General features: G+C 43.6%; 1 protein-coding gene across 1 annotated transcript in view; it reads left to right on the top strand.

Moving 5' to 3' along the window:
• The window catches only part of cntnap2b (contactin associated protein 2b), a 49,606-nt gene that overhangs the window by 17,530 nt on the left and 5,558 nt on the right, over positions 1-26,518 (top strand). Inside the window, exons 7-24 of the mRNA XM_026150331.2 lie at positions 1,366-1,509; positions 4,357-4,615; positions 4,744-4,893; positions 5,859-6,021; positions 6,873-6,979; positions 7,592-7,711; positions 7,859-7,971; positions 8,420-8,504; positions 8,688-8,844; positions 10,722-10,849; positions 10,981-11,151; positions 12,424-12,642; positions 16,594-16,830; positions 16,933-17,166; positions 17,490-17,623; positions 22,354-22,447; positions 25,046-25,273; positions 25,619-25,693. Of these exons, the coding sequence (XP_026006116.2) occupies positions 1,366-1,509; positions 4,357-4,615; positions 4,744-4,893; positions 5,859-6,021; positions 6,873-6,979; positions 7,592-7,711; positions 7,859-7,971; positions 8,420-8,504; positions 8,688-8,844; positions 10,722-10,849; positions 10,981-11,151; positions 12,424-12,642; positions 16,594-16,830; positions 16,933-17,166; positions 17,490-17,623; positions 22,354-22,447; positions 25,046-25,273; positions 25,619-25,693 (2,818 nt within the window). The remainder of the gene's footprint in view (positions 1-1,365; positions 1,510-4,356; positions 4,616-4,743; positions 4,894-5,858; positions 6,022-6,872; positions 6,980-7,591; positions 7,712-7,858; positions 7,972-8,419; positions 8,505-8,687; positions 8,845-10,721; positions 10,850-10,980; positions 11,152-12,423; positions 12,643-16,593; positions 16,831-16,932; positions 17,167-17,489; positions 17,624-22,353; positions 22,448-25,045; positions 25,274-25,618; positions 25,694-26,518) is intronic.

Here is a 26,518-nt window from a genome sequence, read left to right as displayed (position 1 = left end):
TTAATGACTTTAACTGAGGCTTCAGTGTTTAGAGGACACGTGTGCACAGGTACGCATATCTGCTGCTAATGTATGTCCTAGTTATCCATCAGCCCTGTCAGCCGGAGCACAGGTTCCATCGTTCAGTTATATTCAGGGCACTGTGCACAGTACACCATTAAGAGTAACTCTGCAGTCACTGCTTGAACAGATTGTTGGTGAAGCTGGAGGAAGAAACTTACCTTTGACAGGAAAAGTAAAGATTCTGGCAGAAATGAACCCACTCGTCATGTTTCACACACAGTTCCTGCTTTGGCACAGCAACAACACAACACTGTCATGATAAAGCTTTCACAAATAATTAGGTCACTTAGTTCAAATGCCTGGGGCTCAATTATTTTGTGAAAGATCAGCTCAATATTTAAGATATTGTCTTTCAAAAGAATTTGACCATTTAATCATTTAGGCTACATAAATTCACATCACTTCATCGTTTCAAAAACATTACTGAATGGCTGTTTGGGAGCTCAGGGCGCATTTAAAAATAGAATACTTTGTGGTGGACATCGTAGCGTGACCTCAGGATCACATCTAAGAGCTACTGTCAGCCAACATTTGTGTTCATGTTTTTAAATCAGAATACTTGTTAAAATTAAGCATTTTTGCCCGTGTTTACTTTGTTTACTGGTCTTATTTACATTATTATCCAGTGTTTTTGTTTGTTTGTTTCTTTGTTCTTGTACTCAAGAGTTTTTTTGATACTTCTGATACTCTAGTGTGAGAGTGAGACAGGTACAAAGTTGAGGCTGGAAGCAACAGAGGTAAGTGAGCTTAAATACCTGGTCAACCATCCAAGGACAGACGGTGCACGCAAAGCATGAAGAAGAGTGTGCAGAGAGGCAGCGAGGGTCGAGACGGGTGTCTTTGTAACAGGATTGCAGCAAGAGTGCAAGTGAACACAAAATGCAGTTTCTAAATGAAGGTGTTTCTTACTAAAAGAAATCCAAACCTGCATGATTGACCCTAAACCCAATGACTGGTTGGGCCACGCTTGTCAGCAACAACTGCAGTCAAGTCTTTGTTGTTTGTTTAACGTGCAAAAAAATCTGAAGTCAGGAAGGAGGCAAACAGTTTGTAACAACACTGTACGGAGCTTATCTCACTGTGTATATTTGATAGTCCGTTTATTCCTGCTGGTGTTCCTACAGTTTACAACATTACTGCGGTTCATCTGTGTAACGCCTGAAATGTTCATTTACTCTTCACAGTTGAGTGAAGTGGTTGTTGTCTGCTGTTATTAGCAGACCTTAAAAAGCGAATCGTTTGACTCTGTGTGGTTGCAGAGATGCAGAATCCCCCAGTGTTGCTTTGTGTTGTGTTCCTCAGATCAGCTTTGGAGGACTTCCTGTGTCTGTGAAGCCAACCTCAGGAGGCAAAGAGAACTTTGTTGGCTGCATGGAGGGAATTACCTACAACGGGGAAAACATCACTAGTCTGGTGCGCAGGAAGAAGGTTGACACCACCAGCTTTGTAAGAAGTGTCTTCTCTTTGAGTTCATGTGCCCAGCCTTGTGTAAATGTAGACTCGAATGCTGCAATGATCTTAAAAACCCTTTTGCAGTTTTTCTGTTATTTGGCAGTTTGCATCTTTTCCTAAACTAAATATGTCATGGCCACTCGTCTGTGGAGGAAAACTCTTCTTCAGCTTCAGTAACATGCCTCGATTCGTCGTGACCCAAACAGCTCTAAACGTACTTTTTAAACCATATATTACTGTTGTTTGTGTTAACCTCTGCCAGACAATGTAAAATATTTTTCTTCTTTATTGGGATCTTCTTAAATAACAAAGTTAATTGAGTGGATTTAATTGTTTGTTGCTCCTGTGGATTTGTCCCAAACAGTCTCTAACCTGAACACTTTCGACCTGTCAGAACATTAAAAGGAGCTCCGGTAGTTTCTTCACTGTTGCTCAAACTCCTGACCAGTGTTGGTCAAATTACTTGAAAAAAGTAATCAGTAACTAATTACCGATTACTCCCCCAAGAAAGTAATCCCATTACTTTACTGGTTACTGATTTTCAAAAGTAATTAATTACTTAGTTACTTTTTAAAAACACGATTTACAACCTGAAGAGGTGATAAAGTGATAGATCTTTCAGCCCAATTCTACTTTTTCTGCATAATCCATCACACAAAATGTAATCAAATGGAAAAGTCTCTTTTTAAAACTTGTTTTATTAGTTTTAATCTTTTAACTTTATGCATCAAGCAAACATGTAATTATATGCAACATTCTCTGACTGGAAGAAATTAGTTTAACATTTAAACCTATTTTCTGCACATTCCAGCACATAAAATAAAATATTTTTTGTGTTTACACTCAGTCTTTCAAATAGATGCAAGTAAAACACAGCAGAAAATAAATAAAGTCAAAGACTCAGCGCTCCTGTTGCTCTATTTTCACCTGTAAAGCAGGAGTGGGGTAGGCGGAGGTTTACCCTGGTGCAGGTGTGCCGCGGTCAGTGGAAGGATACGGCAGTTTCTCTGTGAGTTTCCCATTACGTCGTAGCTACTCGGTGCTTGTTGGAAGTTTAGGGTTTTTGTCGCTGTAAAAAGAAGTTTTCTTCCCACGCACAGCGGACACTAATGTTTTTGTCACTTTTTTTGTTACTTCCACGCTTTAAACGCTGCACGCTCATACTCTCTCCCACACTTGATATATGATCCATTGTTGATCTGCACACAGCTGTTGTCACCAATGGCGCTCTTGCTTACGTCACTGTCATGAGACATTCTCGCAAAAAATCACGGTTTTAGTAACGCAGTAACGCAGCGTTCCTACGGGAAAGTAACGGTAATCTAATTACTGTTTTTGCAATAGTAATCCCTTACTTTACTCGTTACTTGAAAAAAGTAATCAGATTACAGTAACGCGTACTGCCCATCTCTGTTCGTCACAACAACAGTCACTGTTATACAATATTATGGTCAACAGTATCAAGTGCTCTTCAAAGTAAAACACTTCCTGTAACAAGCTTTTACAATAAAATAAATAATTACCATTAACTGTTTGAACACATTTTCTACATATTCACTGCAGTAATGAGAAGCAGAGCATGTTTTAGTGTTTCCTGCATGTCCAAGTAGTAACACGTAAAAGATCAATAAATCACAACATCCTCCCAGCTGATTAACAGCTGTTCATCCGTGTCCAGCTGCTTCAGTGCGTTTACTCATCTCGAGTGGATGCAGTAACTGAGCAGGTCTGTGCAGCAAGCTTTAAACTGTGAACAATGCAGGAACAGCTGTGTCCGAGGAAATGCGTTTGTCTGGGCGAGTTATTCTCTCCAACCAGGACAACATCGCCCACGTTCATCACACTGGGTGTTTTTACTGGTAAAAGCCACCGACCTTCTGGTTAGTGGCCGACCTGCTCTGCCACCTGAGCTACAGCTACCTCCAAGTGCTCACAGCTCTGGAACTGTGCAAAGAGGACAGAGGCCTCAATATCGCCTCTACTTCTGTCAGTATACTAGTGAGCTCCTCAAAGTTCAGCGAAGCCCTCCCAGGACACTCCTTAGATTTGTTTTCACAGAGTTCTCAGGCTTTTCCCAGAAGCCACCCCACCAAGCTGCTCGCTCAACAATAAACTGAAGAACGTCTCTGATGGTCTGCTCTTTCAAATGTCATGAACAAGCCTACATAACCTTCGTCTTGCAATAAATCTCTTTACTTTACAGTTCTAAATAAACCACCCCAGTGATGGTGCATTGAACAGTGCAGTGTAATCACAGGCTGCCAGTTAACCACAGTGAATCTGTGATTCGTTGGCAGCACCCATGGGTGTTGCTATCTGAAACTAAAACCAGAATACTGTAGCCTCCCACACTAAGACTGTGGTTGTCCTCTAAGAATGGATTTTGAATCTCTCCTTCCTCAGGTGGCACATTTCTTGTCTGAAACTTGTCTAACTCGTTAGAGCTAATTTTGATTGCCGGTTCTTTTTTCCACTCCATAGTAACCACTGTGTTTTTAGCTCAGATGTTCAAACTGAGTGGACTTCCTAGTCTGTGACTAGACTGGCTTTTAGTAACGTATTCACTGTGAAAATGTCCGAAATGTAAAAAACAGACATGCACGTGGATCCACGCGCCCAACATTTGATGACGTTCATGTTACTCAGACCTACGCTGGCCCTAGAGGACTCGCAGAAGGGGAAATTATAGCATCAAGTCTTTATTCCACACACTCTGAGCACCTAAACTGCCTGACAACCGTTTTCAATTTAGAATCACCAAATAAAATGAAGTTTCAAAATAAAAGTCTGTTAGGTACTGTCTCCATAAATCTCTTTATCGGTTTCTTTCTTCCACTGTAGCGTAACCTGACATTTTCCTGCTCCGAATCCAACACCTCCCCAGTTTTCTTCAACTCCACATCCTTCCTGCGGCTGCCGGGTCAGACTGACAGCGACACCCTGTCAGTCAGTCTGTCTTTCAGGACGTGGAATCCCAACGGCCTTCTGATGTTCACCGCCCTGGCGGATGGCTGGGTGGAGCTGGGCCTGACGGAGGCAAAAATCACCGTCTATATGAATGTGACACAGAAGAAGAACACACGTATAGACATTTCATCAAGTGAGCTCAGCTCGTTGGTTTTCGGTTGTTTAATTATTATCTCGAGGTCCTTTTTGGTCTCTTTGTCTTCACTTCGATCGCTGTTGTGTTTTCCTGTTAAACTTTTCTTCATGTGTTTTTCCTCATAGGTTCAGGTCTGAATGATGGACAGTGGCATAGTGTCCACCTGAATGCACTGGAAAACTATGCAATGCTGACAGTTGATGGAGATGAGGCCTCCACAGTTAGAACAGCTATCCCCATCCAGATCCAGACTGGAGGAACATATTACTTTGGAGGTGTGTTAAGTCTAATTGTTGAATGTTGTCATTGTGTTTCTTAAATTTGTAAAGTCTTAGTTCAAGCAGTAGAAAAGAGATCCCTGTGATCCTGAGCACCTCTGCAGCCTCTCTGTGCTGGGGGAGGTTTTATTGTAGACACATCCTCTCTGACAGATCTGCTTCTTGTGTTGTTGCTTCCTGCTTCTATGACCCTTTTGGTCAGGAGGAGGTCACACACACACACACACACACACACACACACACACACACACACACACACACACACACACACAGTGCCTTGTCTTAGAACCATTGGGGGCTTTTACATGGGGAGGTGCTTGTGTTGTGTAAACTGTAACTGTCGTGGGAATAAACAGCTGTGAGGAAGCTGCTCTTTGAAGGATTTGGGCTACAGACAGCTGATGAGCACTAAGCTCCACCGCCTGGTTCTGACCAAAGCTTCCCTCGTTAGCGGCTGAAGATGTTCTGTCTTGTCTTGTGTTCTTCATGAGGAATACGTCTCTAAACTAGCGGCGCCTGTGGAAACACAGACTCAACAAGGTGATTACTGAAAAATGGGAGTAAACATGATCCAGAGTAATTTGATGTTTTATCAAGTGTGTCCAAGTTTTCTCTTCTCTCCTAAAAACACAGTGTGAGAAAGCAGCACTGATGCAAGTGTGAATTTAAAACGTGCAATAACAGGCTATGACTGCGTGCTACATCCGCGTGGGTAAAATTAGTCCAAGTTTCTTGATTATCAAACAAAATGAAAGTAGATGTTTGTTTTGTCCTGAAGCACAATGACTTTATTTTCACAGAAGCTCGCATCGACCTTCAAGACCCGATTTTTGGTGCCTGAAATAATTGCATGTTTTGAATCCTGCTTAAATGAGATTAAACCGTGCCGTCCTCACCAGCTTCATTCCAGTATACTTCTGCTGGTGATAATAATGCCTTTGCTGCTCTCCGTCTTTGTCTAGGTTATTTTCTGCAAACTAACACCAGATCACATCAGCGCTCCTTCCAGGGCTGCATGCAGATGATCCACATAGATGATCACCTGGTGGACCTCAAGGCGGTGGAGCAGGGCCTCATTGGAACTTTTGAAAATGTCAGCCTAGATATGTGTGCCATTATAGACAGGTATTTATCCCAGAAGTCCAAAGCTAAGATTGTAATAAAGAATTAAAAGCACAGTGGATTGTTGTTGGGACCTCCATCAGGCTGGAGGGTGGAGAGGGGTTGAAGTCGTGTTCTCACTGAGTTTCCTGCTGTTTCATGTGTCGCGGTTCGAATTTTGAGGAAGAGACATACGACTGAAAGTCCATAGTGGGTCAACACAAATGATTTTATTAAAACACATATATGTGGTGAAAATGGGCTCTGCGAAACATCAGGCTCCATCTCCCCCTGACAATAGGTGGGTGTGATATTTATACTTATGATGACCAGTAACTCCAGCGAGGACATATTCTAAAAAGGAACCGCTACTTCCTCTGTTCCTCCAGATGCTTCCTGTTATTACACTTTTCTAGACTTACACAACATTTGCAATCAGTTTACCCAGACAGGCTATGTGTCTGTGTCGTTAATCTAAGTGCATGACCCCCCTCTAAGTCATCTGTTACCAGGCAAACATCCACAGCACAGGGCACACGGCCTTTATTTCCTTTCTTAAACAATCATAGAAAATATATGTTAAATTGTATATATATAAGCAATCCTTCCAGCTTGAACTTTGCTCCACTGATCGGCCAGACATCGCGCTGCCCGTAGCTTCAACCCTTTAATTATGCAATATGTGTGTAACATGATTACAGTTGCCCCTGCAATGAAAGATTATGTGCTTACACCTGAAATACAGACTTTACTGTAACCTCACCAGTTTCAATAAATGTGTCAATGAAATGACAATAATGATAAATCATAAATGATGCAACAGTAATAATAAGGATTATGGATGTAAATTAATATTTCATCTCGACACATGTCAGGTGTGTTCCAAACTACTGTGAGCACAGCGGCCGCTGCTCTCAGACGTGGGACGCATTCACCTGCAACTGCAGTGGCACTGGCTACACTGGAGCTACTTGTCATACCTGTAAGTGCAGTTATACTCTGGCATTTGTTTAATTAATGGTAATCCTAATGTTATGTTAATCATAAGACTGGTTTTTAGTTAGTTGGTTATTTCATGATCTATTTGCTCAGGTTCCCTGAAAAATGTTAGATTTTTTAAAGATGCTCGGATTCTTTATCAAGTTCATTCTTTTAGGCTGAAGGTAGCTGTGAACATCAGTGTTTTTGTTTTTTAATCTCTGCCCACTCAGTGGTACAGTCAGGGCAACCGCCCAGATCCTGTTAGCATCTAGTTCTAAGGCTTTCATTCTGCATTTATCCATCAAATACACTGTTCCTCCCTTTATTCAAATACTGTACCATTATTATTACTACCAATATTTTCCATGCAACCTTACATGGCTGCAGACACAAGTCACAATACTGAAAGGTACCAGCAGCAGTCGTTGAGGCTGCCAGTAGAGTAAATTCCTGTGACTGAACTGAGTGCCCAGGGTTACTTTTCTAGACGTTTCCAGCTCTGGGACGGGCTGCTGACTTGTGTCATATTGGTGCCAACTTTTTGGCTTTTGCGTCTGACTCTATGGTGAAAATGGATGCACACAGACAGACTATACCTTGCTTCCCCTGATAGCACTGTATCAGCAATCATGTGAGGAGTATAAGCACCAAGGCAAGAGTTCGGGGAGCTACTGGATAGACCCAGATGGCAGCGGCTCTATAACCCCCTTCAGAGTCCACTGTGACATGACAGGTAAGATATTCAATCTTTATTTAAACCAGCATGAAGAATATATTCCAGCACAAATTACTTCAGGTTTATCATGTGACTGATTGTATTTAGGTAAATCTGTGATGTAGAAGGAGCAGAGAATATTTACATGTCGGTTGTTTTTCTTAGAGGATGTGGTTTGGACCACGCTGAGGAACGACCTGTCTCCTCAGACGTCAGTATCCAGTGCAGACAGGGGCAACGCAGTGCTGCAGATTTCTTACAATATGACTGAGGAACAGGTACACACTTAATGTTACACACTCCGTTTCCTACATGCACTGCACTTTTTCTTTTTTAACAAAACAGTTTGCTAACAATAAACATGCAGACACAAAACTGAAGTAGAAACAAAGTTCATCTTCTAAGCATTGTTAATCAACTGTTCAGCGTTACAGATATTTTGGGGAGAAGTCCAACGATTCGATGGGTTCATAAGCAGAATCGTGTTGGTCGTACGGGGCTGGCTGCTTGAGTCACAGGTTTTTATAGTCATGTTAAACAGTTGAACCTGTTCAGGACTAGATGGCCTTAATCAGTCCACAGTGCTCTAAACAATAAAGAAGAACCCAGCTGTTCGGTTGGTTTTCATTCCAACACACGTCACAGACCGTAAATATCACAGACTAAGAAATGTTCTTAGCAGACAAATGACAAATCAGCATACTCGTGTCTGTCTCGTGTGTCCAGATGTTGTCAGTAACCAGCAGTGCAGAGTACTGTGAGCAGTACGTCGCCTACGCTTGCCGAATGTCCCGCCTGCTCAGCGGTCCAGGTGATGATGCCTATTATCGACCTTTTCACTCACTATAAAGAATGTGTTTACTCTGTTCATCAGACTGCCCATCATTATTATCATAACACATACTGTAAACATTAAAGTGATATTTTTGAATGGTGCGTGTGTTCAGAAGTGTTTAAGTAGCAGTACACTGTAGCTGTTTGGTTCGACCTCCAGATGGCGTCCCTTTCACTTGGTGGTTCGGAAGAGCCAATGAAAAGCATTCTTATTGGGGGGGTTCAGGACCAGGGATCCAGAAGTGTGCCTGTGGTATTGAACACAACTGTACTGATTCCAAACACTACTGCAACTGTGATGCAGACCTGCGTGCCTGGTGAGTGTACCCTCACTCAGCCGCTCAGCTGAGCTGTATCGTGTTACAAACTAGAGTTTATAGTTTCATCCTGTAGGTCAGGGGTCGGCAACCTTTCTGATGATGAGTGCATCTAAAGTTTCCTCAGAAGTCAGTGTGCCATATGACTGCATTAGCAATACATTTAATAACGCTCTATATTAACAGTTACACACTATATAGAAAAACTTTACAGAATTATATTTGTTCACAGATGTTGGCAGCTGTCAGCGAATAGTTATCAGCTGTTTGGAAACAAAAAAAAGACTTTTTATCCATAACAGCAAATGAACTGAACAACAGAAAATGCAAATGCTGTTTATCCTCACAACAATGTTAACAGACGCTGTTGTGACAGTGATGCACAGTCTTGTTGGTATATGTATGATTTCTATACATTTTACATCAGACAAAAACTTTGGTTGTAAAATTCAGATAATTATTTAAACAAGAATAAGAAAGTATATCTTTGTGCCCCCCTCTCCCTGTTAATGCCCTACCTGCCCCCCTGGCAAAACTTTGCTAGACCCGCCCCTTAGAAAAGGATCCTGGTGTTATTTGTCTCTCAGAAACAGTTCATAACTTCAACTCATCCATGTCACCTAAAAGGTAAACCTGTTTCTCCATCACAGCTCTGATGGTTCAGTAAGGACATCTCCTGGTTTCATCTTCATGTTTCCCTCTCACCACATATCCAAACCAACATCATGACCAGCAGCTTTACAGCTGTGGCTCCAGCAAACATCAGCTGATACTAGAAAGTAATATTAAATACATTCTAACAACAGCTGATCAAGCTTAAACGTGCTGCTGTTGTTTAGCGCGACATCTGCTGGTTTCTTCTTTCTGGCGCAAAGTGGACGATAAACAAACAAGAGAGAAAAGCTGATCAGCTGATCATTGATCAGTTTCATGATTGAAGTAGAAACATGAGAGAGGGGGGAGAATGAGAGAAGAAGAGGCAGCTGTGCAGCGTAAACACAGAGTAACTCCAGCTTTGTGTCTTTTTCATTGTAGCTGAAGTTCGGGACAAACTGTTCTTTTTCAGCTCAATACGAAACGCGTAATATTTTCTCTGAATGCGGGACGATTCAGTTTTTTACGGAACATTTGGCAACTCTACTAACTAACCTTATGAATAAAATAAAGTTCACTATCAGTAACATTATCGCACCACCCAGCTGTATAGAAACTCCGTCATCCTAGCTAGTACGCAGTACGAGTTATTGTAACTGACAGTAAAAAGTCAGCACAACGAAAACAAACTCCACCTAAACTTGGTTTATATCTGACCCAGATAGACTGCAGGTCATAACTTCTTAGCTGAAGTTCAGTTCACCTGACACTCGGACCGGTGGCCACCTCGGGTCTCTCCTCCTCCTGCCTCCCCTTCCCTCATCCACCTGCTGCCTCTGTGGAAGCTCTAAATAACTGAGTTATTTTTACACATCTTCCAGCATCTGGCCAATTCACCACCTTTCCTTGTTTATAACGTTACAAAACCCCCAAAACAACAAGCAAAAAAACAACAGAAAACCATCGGCCCATAAAAACGAAAAATCACATGGCCAGCCCAGCTATGGTCGTGCCATCAGTTAACCCTTCGCGTGCCACAGGGTTGCTGACCCCTGCTATAGATTATAATCCTCATAATCCTCACTCAGTGTTTGAATGAAAGCTTGTGCCAAACCCTGATCAGCCCTTCAGTACTTTCTTAAATGTATATGTGAATGATGTAATAACACAAATTAGACAAAATTGATTTAAAAAATCAAATCTAAAGTAAAGGAAATATTTTTAGCTGACATAATCCTGAGCTGACTGTCATGTCTTCTTTCTGTGTGTGTCCGTGTATGTAGGAAGGAGGACTCAGGCCTGTTGGTCTACAAAGACCACTTGCCAGTCAGTCAGGTTGTGGTTGGTGATACAAGCAGAGCTGGATCTGAGGCCAAACTAACCATAGGGCCACTCAGATGCCGAGGGGACTGTGAGTCTCTCTCTCTCACACACACACACACACACACACACACACACACACACACACACACACACACACACACGTATTTCATGTTGTTTCATAGACAAATATATTTTATATCTTGTGGTTATTTTCTATAGCAAACTTCCGGAATGCGGCCTCCTTTACAAGCCCCGCCTCTTACCTCCACTATCCTTCTTTGAGAGATGAAACCAGCACTGACATCTCTTTCTACTTTAAGACGTCCTCTACTCATGGAGTCTTTCTAGAAATCCTGGGAAGCACCAGCTTCCTTCACATTGAGCTCAGAGGTGGGTCAGTGTGTGTGTACTACTGTAATACTGTTGAGACCTTTGCACATGTGCAGTTGAGATATTAGGTCCTTTTTAAAGATATAATCCCCAAAGGTTGATTCTGTTCATCTGGACGTTTTCAGTGGGAGAAATGTGTCGTGACTCATCAGCTGACTTCTTCAGTCTCAGCTGATAAACACTGCATTTGCATAATGACTGAAACCAGCTGACTGAATGAACAATGGGCTGTGAGGTCAGTTCATTGATCAGCTGAGACTGAAGAAGTCAGCTGATGAGTGACGACACGTTTCTCCCACTGAAAACGTCGTTTTAAAATATCTGTTGTTTTATAATAATATTCCTTAAGTGAAACATGTATAATGTAAAAAATATTGGTCCCAGCATGGAGCCCTGTGGAACTCCATTCATAACTTTTAAATTCAAATTCAAATTCAAATTTTATTTGTCACACACACACAACCATACACAGTATGACATGGGGGTGAAATGCTTGTAGCTGTACAATGCCCGACCATTAAATGACAGAAGAAAAGTTTTACAATATTTACAATTTACTACAAAAATTTACAAATTAACTTAGGAATTTACAGTAAAGAATGTGCAAATAGCAGAAGAGATTATAAAGATAAGGATTATAAATTATAGGAATTATAGGATTATAGGAAATGTGTGGTGGTGCGTGTGGTGACGTGTGTGAGAGTCCAGTCCTACACCTGGTTCAGGGCCCGAATAGCCTGGGGGAAGAAGCTCCTCCTCATTCTCTCTGTTTTGGCCTTAAGGGAGAAGTGTGTGAAGAAGACTCCCGTTTATATGGATAAATTGGAGTCTATCAGATAGATATGATTCAAACCAGCACAGTGGTGAGTTCTAATCTCTGTAGTAAAACATTGTGCACTGAGGTCTGTCAGGACAACCATGGAGAGGAGTCTGCTATTAGAACCCATAAGTAGATAATTCATAACCTTCACTAGTGCTGCTCCTGTGCTACGATGCACTTTAAGTAAACCATTAAATAAACCGTTCCTTTGCAAATGCAAATGGTCAGTGTTTGGTGACGTCTCTTTCAAAACATTTTGAAATGAAAGGAAAGTGGGTCTATATTTAGCTAAAACATTTGGATCAAGTAAGAGCTTTTTGAATAAGGATTTAAAAGCCTGTGGTATGTAGCCTGTAAACGGAGATAACTTAATCATCAGTGTTTATTACTATCTGTCTCTAGGAGATGAAAATTTTAACTATTTCCAATGTTTGACATGTTTGACTCCACAGCCGACTCAGTGGTTTTATTCTCTTTTGGCATTGGCACTGAGAAGATGGAGCTCAGTGTCCGCTCACAAGTGCCGTTAAATAATGACCAGTGGCATCGTGTGGAGGCTGAAAAAAACATCAAGGAGGCAGTGCTGCAACTTAATGGACAGCACAGAATGGTCAGGCCCACCACCTTACAGGGCCATGCAAAACCAGAGCTCTACAGTGATCTCTATGTTGGTAAGACTTGTGTGCCACATATGTTTATGGTCCCATTTGGACTCATGAGGAGTATGTTACTCTTCTTCATATATGTCTTCAAACCGCAATGAACAAGCATGTGTGCTTCATTCAGTATATTTGGTCTTTTTTTTTTATGTTTTAAAATGTTATGTTGTGATCATCAGAGTCTGAACTATAAAAAATCTTTTAAGTTTTTGTCTGAATTTATTAATGGCTGCAGATCATCCAAATATAAAAAAAATGTTAATGGTCCTGACTTTGACGACAAATTTCCCAAAGGGTGAGAAGGTGCTATCGGGCATGGGGCGACCATGCCCGATAGCACCGTGGCTCAGGGGGTTGGGAAGCGTATCTGTAACCGGAAGGTCGCCGGTTCGATCCCCGGGCTCTCTGTCCTGGTCGTTGTGTCCTTGGGCAAGACACTTTACCCTACCGCCTACTGGTGTTGGCCAGAGGGGCCGATGGCGCGATATGGCAGCCTCGCTTCTGTCAGTCTGCCCCAGGGCAGCTGTGGCTACAACCGTAGCTTGCCTCCACCAGTGAGTGAATGTGAGAGTGAATGAATAGTGGCATTGTAAAGCGCTTTGGGTGCTTTGAAAAGCGCTATATAAATCCAATCCATTATTATTATTATTATCACCGCTCTGGTGGGGAACGAGCCTGAGTTAGTGCGTGAGGTTGAGAGGTACCGGCTAGATATAGTCGGGCTCACCTCTACGCATGGCTTGGGCTCTGAAACCAGCCTCCTGGAGAGGGGTTGGACTCTGTCTCAGTCTGGAGTTGCCCCTGGTGAGAGGCGGTGGGCTGGGGTGGGTATTCTAATATCCCCTCGGCTTGCTGCCGGTATGTTGGGGTTTTTCCCGGTGGATGAGAGGGTTTGTTCCCTGTGCCTTAGGGTCGGGGAACAGGCTCTGACTGTCATCTATGCGCCGAGTGGCAGTTCAGAGTACCCAGCCTTCTTAGAGTCCCTGGGGGGGGGGGTGCTGGAAGGTGCTCTGTTGTCCTGCTGGGAGACTTCAATGCTCACGTGGGTAACGGCAGCGAGACCTGGAGGGGCGTGATTGGGAGGAACTGCCTCCCTGATCTGAACCCGAGCGGTGTTTTGTTATTGGACTTCTGTGCAAATCACAGTTTGGCCATAACGAACACCTTGTTCGAACATAAGAGTGTCCATAAGTGCACGTGGCACCAGGACGCGCTAGGCCGCAGGTCGATGATCGATTTTGTAATTGTATCACCAGACCTGCGACCATATGTTCTGGACACTCGGGTAAAGAGAGGGGCTGAGCTGTCAATTGATCACCACCTGGTGGTGAGTTGGATCAGGTGGCGGGGGAGGACGCTGGACAGACCCGGTGCACCTAAACGCGTAGTGAGGGTGTGCTGGGAACGTCTAGCAGAGGCCCCAGTCCGCGAGATCTTCAACGCACACCTCCGGCAGAGCTTCAACAGCATTCCGAGGGAGACTGGGGGACATTGAGTCCAAATGGACCGTGTTCAGCGTCTCCATCGCCGAAGCTGCTGCATTGAGCTGCGGCTGCAAGGTGGTTGGTGCCTGCCGTGGTGGTAATCCCCGAACCAAATGGTGGACACCAGAGGTGAAGGGAGCCACCAGGCTGAAGAATCACACTCCTCTGCCTTCCTTGGGAAAGTCTATGCCAGGGTGCTGGAAAGGAGAGTTCGTCCGCTAGTCGAACCTCGGATACAGGAGGAACAATGCGGTTTTCGTCCTGGTCGCGGAACACTGGACCAGCTCTTTATCCTCTCAAGGATACTTGAGGGTGCATGGGAGTTTGTCCAACCAGTCTACATGTGTTTTGTGGACTTGGAGAAGGCATTCGACCGTGTCCCTCGGGGTGTCCTGTGGGAGGTGTTGCGGGAGTATGGGGTGTCTGGCCCATTGCTACGGGCCAGTCGATCCCTATACAACCGTTGCAAGAGCTTGGTTCGCATTGCCGGCAATAAGTCGGACTCGTTCCCGGTGGGTGATGGGCTCTGCCAGGGCTGCCCTTTGTCACCGGTTCTGTTCATAATTTTTATGGACAGAATTTCTAGGCGCAGCCAAATGGCGGAGGGATTTCACTTTGGTGGCCTCAGAATCTCATCTCTGCTTTTTGCAGATGATGTGGTTCTGTTGGCTTCATCGGGTGAGGGCCTCCAGCTCGCACTGGAACGGTTCGCAGCCGAGTGTGAAGCAGCGGGAATGAGGATCAGCACCTCCAAATCTGAGGCCATGGTTCTCAGCCGGAAAAGGGTGGCGTGCCCACTCCGGGTCGGGGATGAGTTCCTGCCCCAAGCGGAGGAGTTCAAGTATCTCGGGGTCTTGTTCGCGAGTGATGGGAGAAGGGAGCCGGAGATCGACAGACGGATTGGGGCTGCGGCTGCAGTAATGCGGACGCTGCACCGGTCCGTCGTGGTGAAGAGGGAGCTGAGTGTAAAAGCGAAGCTCTCAATTTACCGGTCGATCTATGTCCCTACCCTCACTTATGGCCACGAGCTGTGGGTAGTGACCGAAAGAACGAGATCGCGGATACAAGCGGCAGAAATGAGCTTCCTCCGAAGGGTGGCTGGCCTCTCCCTTAGAGATAGGGTGAGAAGTTAGGCCATCCGGGAGGGGCTCAGAGTAGAGCAGCTGCTGCTCCACATTGAAATCAGCCAGCTGAGGTGGTTCGGGCATCTGACAAAGATGCCTCCTGGGCGCCTCCTGGGTGAGGTGTTCTGGGCATGTCCCAACACCTTGGTGTTCCCCCGGATAAGCTGCAGGAGGTGGCTGGGGCGAGGGAGGTCTGGGCCTCTCTGCTTAGGCTGCTGCCCCCGCGACCCAGCCTCGGATAAAGCGGATGAAGATGGATGGATGGATGGATGGACAAAATAATAATCAAATCACCAGAATTATGCTTATGTACTTATACTAATTACCCTACTCTAATGCTAATATTAGGGTGGTGAGTTGGATCAGGTGATGGGAGAGGATGCTAGACCTAAATGTATAGCGAGGGTGCGCTGGGAATGCCTGGCAGACGCCACAAGATCTTCAGCTTCCACCTCCAGCAGAGCATCTACAACACAGGTGTCCAGCTCCAGGTCTCGAGGGCCGGTGTCCTGCAGGTTTTAGATATGTCCTTGAACCAACACAGCTGATTTAAATGGCTAAATTATCTCCGCAACATGTCTTGAAGTTCTCCAGAGGCCTGGTAATGAAGTAATCATTTGATTCAGGTGTGCTGACCCAGGCCCTCCAGCAGGACACCGGCCCTCGAGGCCTGGAGTTGGACACCCCTGATCTACAGCATTCTGAGACACGAGACACTGAGTCTAAATGGACCTGCATTGCTGAAACTGCTGCACTGAGCTGCAGCTACAAGGTTGTTGGTACCTGTTGTGATGGTATACCCTGAACACCAGAGGTGGACACTAGGGGTGAAGGGAACCACCAGGCTTTAGATGGAGTCCTATCGGGCTTGGTTAGCCTGTGGGACTTTGGAGGCAGCCAATAGGTACTAACAGGCCAAGTGGAATGTGGTGACGGCAGTGGCTGAAGCAAAAACTCGGGTGTGGGAGGAAAGACAATGGAAAAAAACTTCCAAACTGCCTTGAAGAGATTCTGGCAAACTGTCAGGCGACTCAGAAAGGAAAAGTGGTGCTCTACCTGCACTGTGTATAGTGTGCTGACTTCGCTGCTGACTTCAATTGGGGTGGCTGTAGCTCAGGAGGTAGAGTAGGTTGTCTAGGTTCGATCCCTGGCACCTCCAGTCTAAGTGGGGCATGAGATGTCATTATTTTCTGATTTCTGTACCGTTAGCTGGAAGCCACTGCAGACTGGAGCACACGAAAAACAAGAAACTCATTCAACAGTAATGTGCTAATCTGCATATCACATTGAATTACTCGTTATTTGAAGGTGTTCTTAATGCTGTTTTGGATTATTCTGCCTTACATCTATACCAGGTGCTTCAAGTGGTCAAAGGGGTTTTCTGGGCTGCATGCGAGCTCTGAAGATTAATGGTGTGACCTTTGACCTGGAGGAATGGGCAAAAGGGACTCCAGGTGTGAATCCAGGCTGCCAGGGCCACTGCAACAGCTACAGGATGCACTGCAGAAATGGAGGAAAGTGTGTAGAGCATTACAATGGTTACTCCTGTGACTGTTCCCTTACTGCTTACGATGGACCCTTCTGCACTGATGGTATGACCAACACCCTGTTTGAGATTAGATGGGTTCAGATTTAATAATCAATAAGAATTTCCGCTATGTTTTAATGTTCTTTATTCTTTAATTATACCTTAGATGTAGGCGGCTACTTTGAGACGGGGACATTGGTGCGTTACGACTTGCTGCCAGAGGGGGGACCTTTTGCATTGAGGGACGTGAAGAGTCTGTCAGGTGTTGGTGTTTCAAGTGAGGCCAACCTGACTAAGGAGGAGCTTGTGTTCAGCTTCAGCACCTACAGTGCTCCCAGCATTCTTGTCTACATCAGTTCCAGAACTCAGGACTACTTGGCTGTGGTTCTCAGACACAATGGTAGGCTTATTAGTGTCGTATCTGATACATTTAATGTGTTCTCATCTTTGTAAACTTTATCTAGGGTGGTCTCCATGCCAAATATACTTGGGAGAGATACTCAGCCCAAGTGGCACTCTGATGCATCGGAGTGTCGGTGTAAATGTTAGATAGCAAGCACCTTTGTAGAAGAACAATTGAAAAAAAGTGCTTGTGTGAATGGATGAATGAGGCAAGTTGTAGAAAACACTTTGAATGCTCAGAGTAGAAAAGCACTATGTAAGAACCAGTCCCTTTACCATTTATGAACTGTAAGAAATGTACGTATTTCTTTGTGTTTTCAGGCACTCTCCAGATCCGCTACAGCCTTGGAAGACTCACAGAACCGTATACCATAGATGTTGACCATCGTAACATGGCCAACGGTCAGCCACATTCTGTCAACATAACTAGGAACTTAAGGGAGATACGGCTACAGGTTAGTGAATCCTGCCACTACAATACGCGATGAATTGCAAAATGCAGTCAAGTTAATAATAAAAGTCTTCAGCTGAAAATTCTTTTAGTTTGAAGCTGTAGCAAATATTTAATAGTGAGTATTAAGTTTGTATTAGGAGTGATTTAATGCAGCACTTTTTGCTGGAATGTCATCAAAGACACAATTTATAACAAAGACTTATTATATAGAATAATTATTTACATGCTGTTACCCCTGTGTTACTGAGATATGTATGTGTAAGTTCTTTGTCGCTTTCACAAATTTTTTTCCATGTGTAAATAGAAATAACAGAAGCTAGGAATTTTTCTTTAGCTGGCGATACACGCTGCTTCAAAACTTAGTATTAGAAAATATACACTAACCACTATCAAACGTTTGGACACAGCTTCTCATTTAACGGTTTTTCTTTATTTTCATGACTTTTTACATTTTAGATTCTCAGTGAAGGCATCAAAACTATGAATGAACACATGAAATTATGTAGTAAACAAAAGTGTGAAACAACTCAAAACATGTTTTATATGTTAGATCCTTCCTAACAGCCGCCCTTTGCTTTGATTCCTGCTTTGCTCACTCTTGGCGTTCTCTCCATGAGCTTCATGTCACCTCAAATAGTTTCCAACAGTCTTGAAGGAGTTCAGAGGTGCTGAGCACTTGTTGGTCCTTTGCCTTCACTCTGCGCTCCATCTCATCCCAAACCATCTCCACTGGGTTTATGTCAGGTGACTGTGGAGGCCAGACCATCTGGTGCAGCACTCCATCACTCTCCTTCTTGGTCAAACAGCCCTCACACAGCCTGCAGGTGTGTTTGGGGTCATTGTCCTGTTGAACAATACATGATGGGATGGCATGTTGCTGCAGGATGCTGTGGTAGCCATGCTGGGTCAGTGTGCCTTCAGTTTTAAATAAATCCCCAACAGTGTCACCAGTAAAGCCCCCCACACCAGCAAACCATCAACTCCATGCTTCATGGTGGGAACCATGCATGTAGAGACCATCGTTCACAAAGACACGGCAGGTGGAATCAAAGTTCTCCAATTTGGACTCATCTTGTGTTTCTTGGCCCAAACAAATCTCTGCTTGTTGCTTTTCCTTAGTCGTGGTTTCTCAGCAGCTATTTGACCATAAAGGCCTGATTCCCACAGTCTGCTCTGAACATGTAGAGATGTGTCTGCTACTGGAGCTCTGTGTGGCATCTATCTGGGCTCTAATCTGAGCTGCTGTTAACTTGTGATTTCTGAGGCTGGTGACTCGGATGATTGTATCCTCAGCAGCAGAGGGACTCCTGGTCTACCTTTCCTGGGGCGTCCTCATGTCAGACAGTTTCATCGTAGTGTTGATGGTTTTTCTGACTGCACTTGGGGACACATTCAAAGTTTTAGCAGTTTTCTGGACTGACTGACCTTCAGTTCTTACAGTAATGATGGGCTGTTGTTTCTCTTTACTTAGCTCATTGGTTGTTGCCATAATATGAACTCTAACAGCTGTCAAACATGGCTGTCAGCTGTGCACCAACCTGACTGCTGCACAACACGACTGATGGTCCCAACCCCATTAAGAAGGCAAGAAACTCCACCAATGAACCAGGCTCACCTGTGAGGTGAAACCATCTCAGGTGACGACATCATGAAGCTGAGAGAAGGCCGAGGGTTTGCAGCTGGGTGGCTACTTACAGGAATCTAAAATATAAGACATATTTAGTATGGCTTATGTTCAAGTTAACGCAGCTTTCACAGTATCAAAAAAGTAACACTGGCACTAATCGTATCACTCAATGCAGCATTTGACAAAGTAAGCTGGAAATTTCTGTTTGCAATATTTAAGAAATTTGGATTTGGAGAATCATTTATCAGTTGGATAAGAGCGTTTTACACATCGCCAGTGGCCACAGTCACCACCAATGGGTTAATTACACAAAGCGTTACTCTTCACACTGGTGCCAGGCAAATATGTCTAGCTGCTACTATAAGACAAAATGGCAATATTAAAGGTATTTCAATGTCTAATATACAACAAAATTCTTCTTTATGTAGATGTTTTATTGCTCCTTCAGGATCCCCACTCTTTGCAGCAAACATTTGGGTTATAGATTTGCTTTCAGAAGTCTCAGCTTCTCTATAACCTGGTCGAAATCCACTATTTTGCCACTCTGTATGGATGAGGAGGACCGGGCAGATCTTAAATATTAAATATTAATGTTTCCTCCAAGCTGACCACATCCTGTTCAGCATGAATTTCACCCCCTTGCTTAAATTGGTTCAAAAGAATCATCCATCCATCTGTCCGTCCATCCATCCGTCCATCCATCTGTCCATCCATCCATCCGTCCGTCCGTCCATCCATCCGTCCGTCCATCCGTCCATTTCACAGGGAAAGAACCTTTTATTAGATTATATATCCTAAGAAAAAAAGTCACCTGCTCTCAAACAGAAATCAGCTGAGTTCAATAAAAAATGGTCCATTATCATCACTAAAATAATGTATGCTACTGCCTGATATATCTTAATTATTTTTTTCCCTCTCTCCTCGTCTCCCATTTCACATCCTAATCACCTCTAACCACCTTTGATTCCCCCTTGTACACAAACAAAAAACAAAAACGCAAAACCGTTTAACCTGATCACCGATCCACTTATAAACAGGCTTTCTCCTTTGGCTCTGGGGGCTAATCTAAAGGGGGCCATACACAGGGTTCCCTCCAATCAGGTCTGGGGGCAGCCCAGAGCTCTATGGGCCTAACTCCAAAAAGGAAGAGAGCAGTGGGTGCCAGTGGCTTGGGATGTAGAGCAGATTGTCCAATAAACAGAGGGCTGGTGGTTCGAATTCTGCTCCATACCAGTCGTATTATTACCAGTCATTCAAGACTTCAACACTGGTGTGAGTGGGTGAATGAACCAAGTTAAGTAAAGCACTTTGAGTGTTTAGAAAAGAGCTATATACGAACTAGTCCATTTACCAAAAAGGAGGGGGGCGTATGAAAGGAAAGAGAAAAAGACCTTTCCTACCCTGCAGGCAAAGCCTCTGAATCATCCCTCCAGCTTATTTTAGCAGAATACCGCTGTGAGCTATTATATTCTTCTTATAACGATGTTACTGTTGTCATGGTCATGACTGTTATTGTTCATAGCTGGTCATTGGTCATACTTATGGCTATTATTATCGTCATTATTATGATTGATGGTGATAATACTGAGTTAATGTTGCTTTAACTATTATTATCATTATTGTTATAATTGTCTCCTAAATTACATTAATCCTGGACTGAATACATTAACACGTCACGCTCACTTCACTCTCACTACTCACAATCACACTTGTATTATTTTCTTCCAACTCTTATATCTTATCATAATTATTATTATTATTATCATGATAATAAAAAAGAAAGTAGTAAAATTAAGGAAAACCATTAAATAGGAATGTGTGTCCAAACCCTTGACTGGTAGTGTATATATTTCTTAAAGTCACTACTTTGAGATAAGCTGCTAAAGGTGCTAGTTTGATATATTGATAGTCAGAGTAGAAAAATGTATTTAAACCCTGAGTTCACCTGAATTGCAAATTGTAATTAGTTGCAATTGTAAATTACATCTGCTGAAAGAATAATTCTATTATAAAAAGTATGTCTGTGAAGGTTCTCAGTCATCCAGGTCATCGTAGTCTAAGGAGCTTGCAAAGAAAAGCGTCTGGACTTCTTTAAGTTGCTTGAAGACGTTTCACCTCTCATCCGAGAAGCTTCTTCAGTTCTAAGGTCAAATGGTGGAGAGTCCCAGATATAAACCTAGTGGGAGTTTCCCCCCACAGAGGGACAAAAGGACCCTTGATGATCCTCTAATCGCCTGAGTCAAGGTGGGAAACTGGGCCCAATCAGCCAGAGTTTCGGGTGTGTTCATTGTGAAACCTGGCCCCACCTTATCATGTGAATTCCTGAGGTCAGATGGCCCAGGATGTGAGTGGGCGTTAAGGCGTCTGGGGAGGGATCTCAAAACTGGATTATAGATGGCAGAGAGTTGGTGTCGTAAGCCCCGCCTCTGTTCAAAGATGGTCGCTCACAGTGGACATAGATGCTTCTTTCACTCCTCTTTCAAACCATCTGTCCTCTCTGTCCAAAATGTGAACATTGGCATCCTCGAAAGAGTGACCTTTGACCTTTAGATGCAGATGGACTGCTGAGTCTTGTCCTGTGGAGGTGGCTCTTCTGTGTTGTGCCATGCGCTTGTGAAGTGGCTGTTTGGTCTCTCCAATGTAGAGGTCTGAGCATTCCTCGCTGCACTGTACAGCAAACACCACATTGTTAAGTCTGTGTTTTGGCGTTTTGTCTTTCGGGTGAACCAGTTTCTGTCTGAGTGTGTTGCTGGGTCTGAAATACACTGGGATGTCATGCTTGGAGAAAACTCTCCTGAGTTTCTCTGATACACCGGCTACATAGGGGATGACAATGTTGTTGCGTCTGTCCTTCTTATCCTCCCTCGCTGGTGTCTGATCTTCTTTTCTGTGCCTCTTTGCTGACTTTAAGAACGCCCATTTAGGGCGTTCTTTATAAAAAGTACATCAAGTACATCAAATTATATTAAAAAACTAGTTTTTAGCTTAAACAAACTTCTTTTCACCAAATCAAGGACAGGAGTCTTAAAACTTGCCAAAGTTTAAAGAAGATTCAGTTTATCAGTTAAACTTGACTGTTGCTTTTCTCTGTCCACATTATCCAGCTGGACCATTATCCAGTGTCCACATATACGCTGCCTGAGGCCTCTGACACCCAGTTCACTTTGGTCAAAAGTATCTTTCTTGGCAAAGTCTTTGGTGAGTCTAGAGATTTGTGTGTGTGTGTGTGTGTGTGTGTGTGTGTGTGTGTGTGTGTGTGTGTGTGTGTGTGTGTGTGTGTGTGTGTGTGTGTGTGTGTGTGTTTATATGGCTCCTGTTTTTGCATGACTGACTCCATGAAGGGATGCTGAGTGATGTTCTATGATCTGAATATTGTCCTATTTATTCTTGTACCAGTCACTTATTAACTTTTTTGTGTGCCTTTTTTCCTACCTGAAATGATGAGCTTCTACTTCTTAGAATCCAAATATGTTTTGTGTTGAAAAAAATAAAATAAAAATGAAGTAAAAAGTAGAAATGGCATTTAGCTTTTACTGTTTCTAATATCATTAGAGCAACACTACAGGGTGGGCCATTTATGTGGATACACCGTAATAACATGGGAATGGTTGGTGATATTAAAGTCCTGTTTGTGGCACATTAGTATATGTGAGGGGGCAAACTCCTCAAGATGGGTGGTGACCATGGTGGCCATTTAGAAGTCGGCCATCTTGGATACAACTTTTGTTTTTTCAGTAGGAAGAGGGTCATGTGACACATCAAACTTATTGGTAATGTCACAAGAAAAACAATGGTGTGCTTGGTTTCAACGTAACTTTATTCTTTCATGAGTTATTTACAAGTTTCTGACCACTTGTAAAACATGTTCAATGTGCTGCCCATTGTGTTGGACTGTCAATGCAACCCTCTTCTCCCACTCTTCACACACTGATAGCAACACCGCAGGAGAAATGCCAGCACAGGCATCCAGTATCCGTAGTTTCAGGTGCTGCACATCTCGTATCTTCACACCATAGACAGTTGCCTTCAGATGACCCCAAAGATAAAAGTCTAAGGGGGCAGATCGGGAGACCTTGGGGGCCATTCAACTGGCCCACGACGACCAATCCACTTTCCAGGAAACTGTTCATCTAGGAATGCTCGGACCTGCACCCATAATGTGGTGGTGCACCATCTTGCTGGAAAAACTCAGGGAACGTGCCAGCTTCAGTGCATAAAGAGGAAACACATCATCATGTAGCAATTTCAAATATCCAGTGTCCTTGAGGTTTCCATTGATGAAGAATGGACCCACTGTCGTTGTACCCCATATACCACACCAAACCATCACTTTTGTTGTTCCAACAGTCTTGGAGGGATCCATCCAATGTGGGTTAGTTTCAGACCAATAGCGGTGGTTTTGTTTGTTAACTTCACCATTCACATAAAGGTTTGCCTCACTGAACAAAATCTTCTGCGTGAACTGAGGGTCCTGTTCCAATTTTTGTTTTGCCCATTCTGCAAATTCTGTGGCCGATCTGGGTCATCCTCGTTGAGATGCTGCAGTAGCTGGAGTTTGTAAGGGTGCCATTTGTGAGTAGCTAATATCCGCCGAAGGGATGTTCGACTAATGCCAGTGACATGCGGCGAGTGCTGCTACGCTGTGGGCTCTTGCTGAATGAAGCTGGGACAGCCACTGATGTTTCTTCATTACTGACAGTTTTCTTGCGTCCACATTTTGGCAAATCCAACACTGAACCAGTTTCACGAAACTTAGCAAGCAGTTTGCTGACTGTAGCATGGAAGATGGGTGGTCTCGTAGGGTGTCTTGCATTGAAATCTGTTGCAATGACCCGGTTACTGCGTTCACCAGATATCAACACAATTTCCATCCGCTCCTCACGTGTTAACCTCTTCGACATGTCAATGGCTGTGAACAAAGAGAAACTTGTAAATAACTCATGAAAGAATAAAGTTACGTTGAAACCAAGCACACCATTTTTTTCTTGTGACATTACCAATAAGTCTGATGTGTCACATGGCCCTCTTCCTATTGAAAAAAACAAAAGTTGTATCCAAGATGGCCGACTTGTAAATGGCCACCATGGTCACCGATCATCTTGAGGAGTTTGCCCCCTCACATATACTAATGTGCCACAAACAGGACTTTAATATCACCAACCATTCCCATGTTATTACGGTGTATCCATATAAATGGTCCACCCTGTATATCAAAAAAAGGACAATCTCACTTAGTAGTACAGGGCTCTGATGATGTAAGGGTGGCCTAGAAGTCAGAGGGTTTAACTTTAAAAACCTAACCTTAAAAGGTAAGTTTATTGGATTGTGAACAATAAACACATTTAAAATATTGCTATTATATTATTTTTGTTATTTAAAATATTTAAATATTTATTCACAGTGAATATTTTAAAGACTAACATGCTTTTAGGCCCAAAAAAGAGTTTCAGTCGTAGTTGCATTGGGCGAGGCCCCCGCCTGTATCACTGAGCTTCTTCAACCCTACTCTCCAACTCCAATGATAGTGGTCTCCTGACTATTCCACGGAGACATTTAAAAACAAAGCGGGATTGCGCTTTTCAAACCCTACCTCCAGTACTGTGGAACTGTTTACCTCCCCCGCTACGCTCCATCGACTTTGTGTGTAATATGTTGTTTTGTTTGATATGCTTTTATATTCCCATGTGAAGCACTTTGTTATAGCTTCTTGTCTTAAAAAGTGCTATATAAATAAATTTTGCTTACTTGCATTGCTTCCAGAAAAAAACTATTAAAGCTGCTTTCTCTTTCTTTTAGAAACAGGCCAGATTGACCCCATCCTGATCGAGCGCTACAACACACCGGGTTTCATGGGCTGCCTGTCAAGAGTTCAGTTTAACAGTGTAGCACCGCTGAAAGCTGCCCTGCGCTCCAGCATAGCAGCACCTGTCAGCACCCATGGGATACTGGTTCCTTCAAACTGTGGAGCCTCCCCCCTGACCATCTCCCCCATGGCTTCAGCCAGAGACCCCTGGCACATAGAAGGTGGTAGAAACACATAGAACATAGGAAAGGGGTGTCCAACTCCAGGCCTCGGGGGCCGGTGTCCTGCAGGTTTTAGATGTGTCCTTGATCCATCACAGCTGATTTAAATGGCTAAACGACCTCCTCAACATGTCTTGAAGTTCTCCAGAGGCCTGGTAATGAACTAATCATGTGATTCAGGTGTGTTGACCCAGGGTGAGATCTAAAACCTGCAGGACACCGGCCCTGATGCCTGGCGTTGGACACCCCTGACATAGGGTTTCAGCATACATAGGGGCATGCCACTGTAAAATTCTAAAGTTTCTCAGGATTCAGATAGATAACAGATGTTTGCTTTGTTCACAGCTGGAGCTGTTTTCAACCTCAATGAGGACAAGTTCAGTGGTGATGGTGTGGATCGCAACTCGGCTGTCATAGGAGGTATGTTTAGTTTTAAGTATACCAGGATTCTGAGCTGCTGTTTTTGTCGATATAATTGGAAAATGCACAGATTGATGTACATAAAATGAGGTGATGTATGATTTTAAAACTGATACCATAGGTGTATCTATTAAAAATCTCTGAGCATTTTGAATCTCAGTGATGTTGTCTTCAAGGTCGAGGTCACAGGTCAACTTTTCTGAAAACTGCCTCAGGAGGCTGAGGGGGAACGCCCGGAGCCGCTGGTATTTTTCAGTTTTTCGGTCACATTGAATTTTTATGCTGTCTGGGACAAGTTGAAGGTTGCCCAGAGGTCACCTGGTGGAACCTAACCTGTCTCATTGTGACTCAAAGCGACTGCCATCTGCAAATAATCACCATCTAATTTATTAATACAGATTGTTAACCGTTGCAACACATTAGAATCAGTCAGCACTGATAAGTGCAACTTGTCTGTTCCAGCACAATGTGAAACACACACCTGAGTTTACTGTGCATTACACTAAATTTCATGAAAAAGTGTCTTATTTTGCACCCGATATGTGTGTGATATTTGATACCAGGAATATTAATTTGGAATGAGAGAAGTAAAAGTCCTTCCATGAAACGCTGCCTTACCGTGGTGGAGGGGTTTGTGTGTCCCAGTGATCCCAGGGCCTGTGTTGTTGGGGGCTTTGTTGCTCCCTGGTAGGGTCTCCCAAGGCAAATTGGTCCTGTGTGAGAGGCCAGACGAAGACCAATTCAGTCGACTGCTATGGATAAAAGAAGACCAACGGACGAGTGTACCCTGTCTGGAATAGGATTGCTGGGACCCCACCCTGGAGC

This window comes from Astatotilapia calliptera, chromosome 18 (assembly GCF_964374335.1).
Source record: "Astatotilapia calliptera chromosome 18, fAstCal68.1, whole genome shotgun sequence".
In the NCBI taxonomy this organism is placed as follows: Eukaryota; Metazoa; Chordata; class Actinopteri; order Cichliformes; family Cichlidae; genus Astatotilapia; species Astatotilapia calliptera.
Note: the sequence above shows the minus strand (reverse complement) of the source record. Positions and strands in the feature narration are given on the sequence as shown.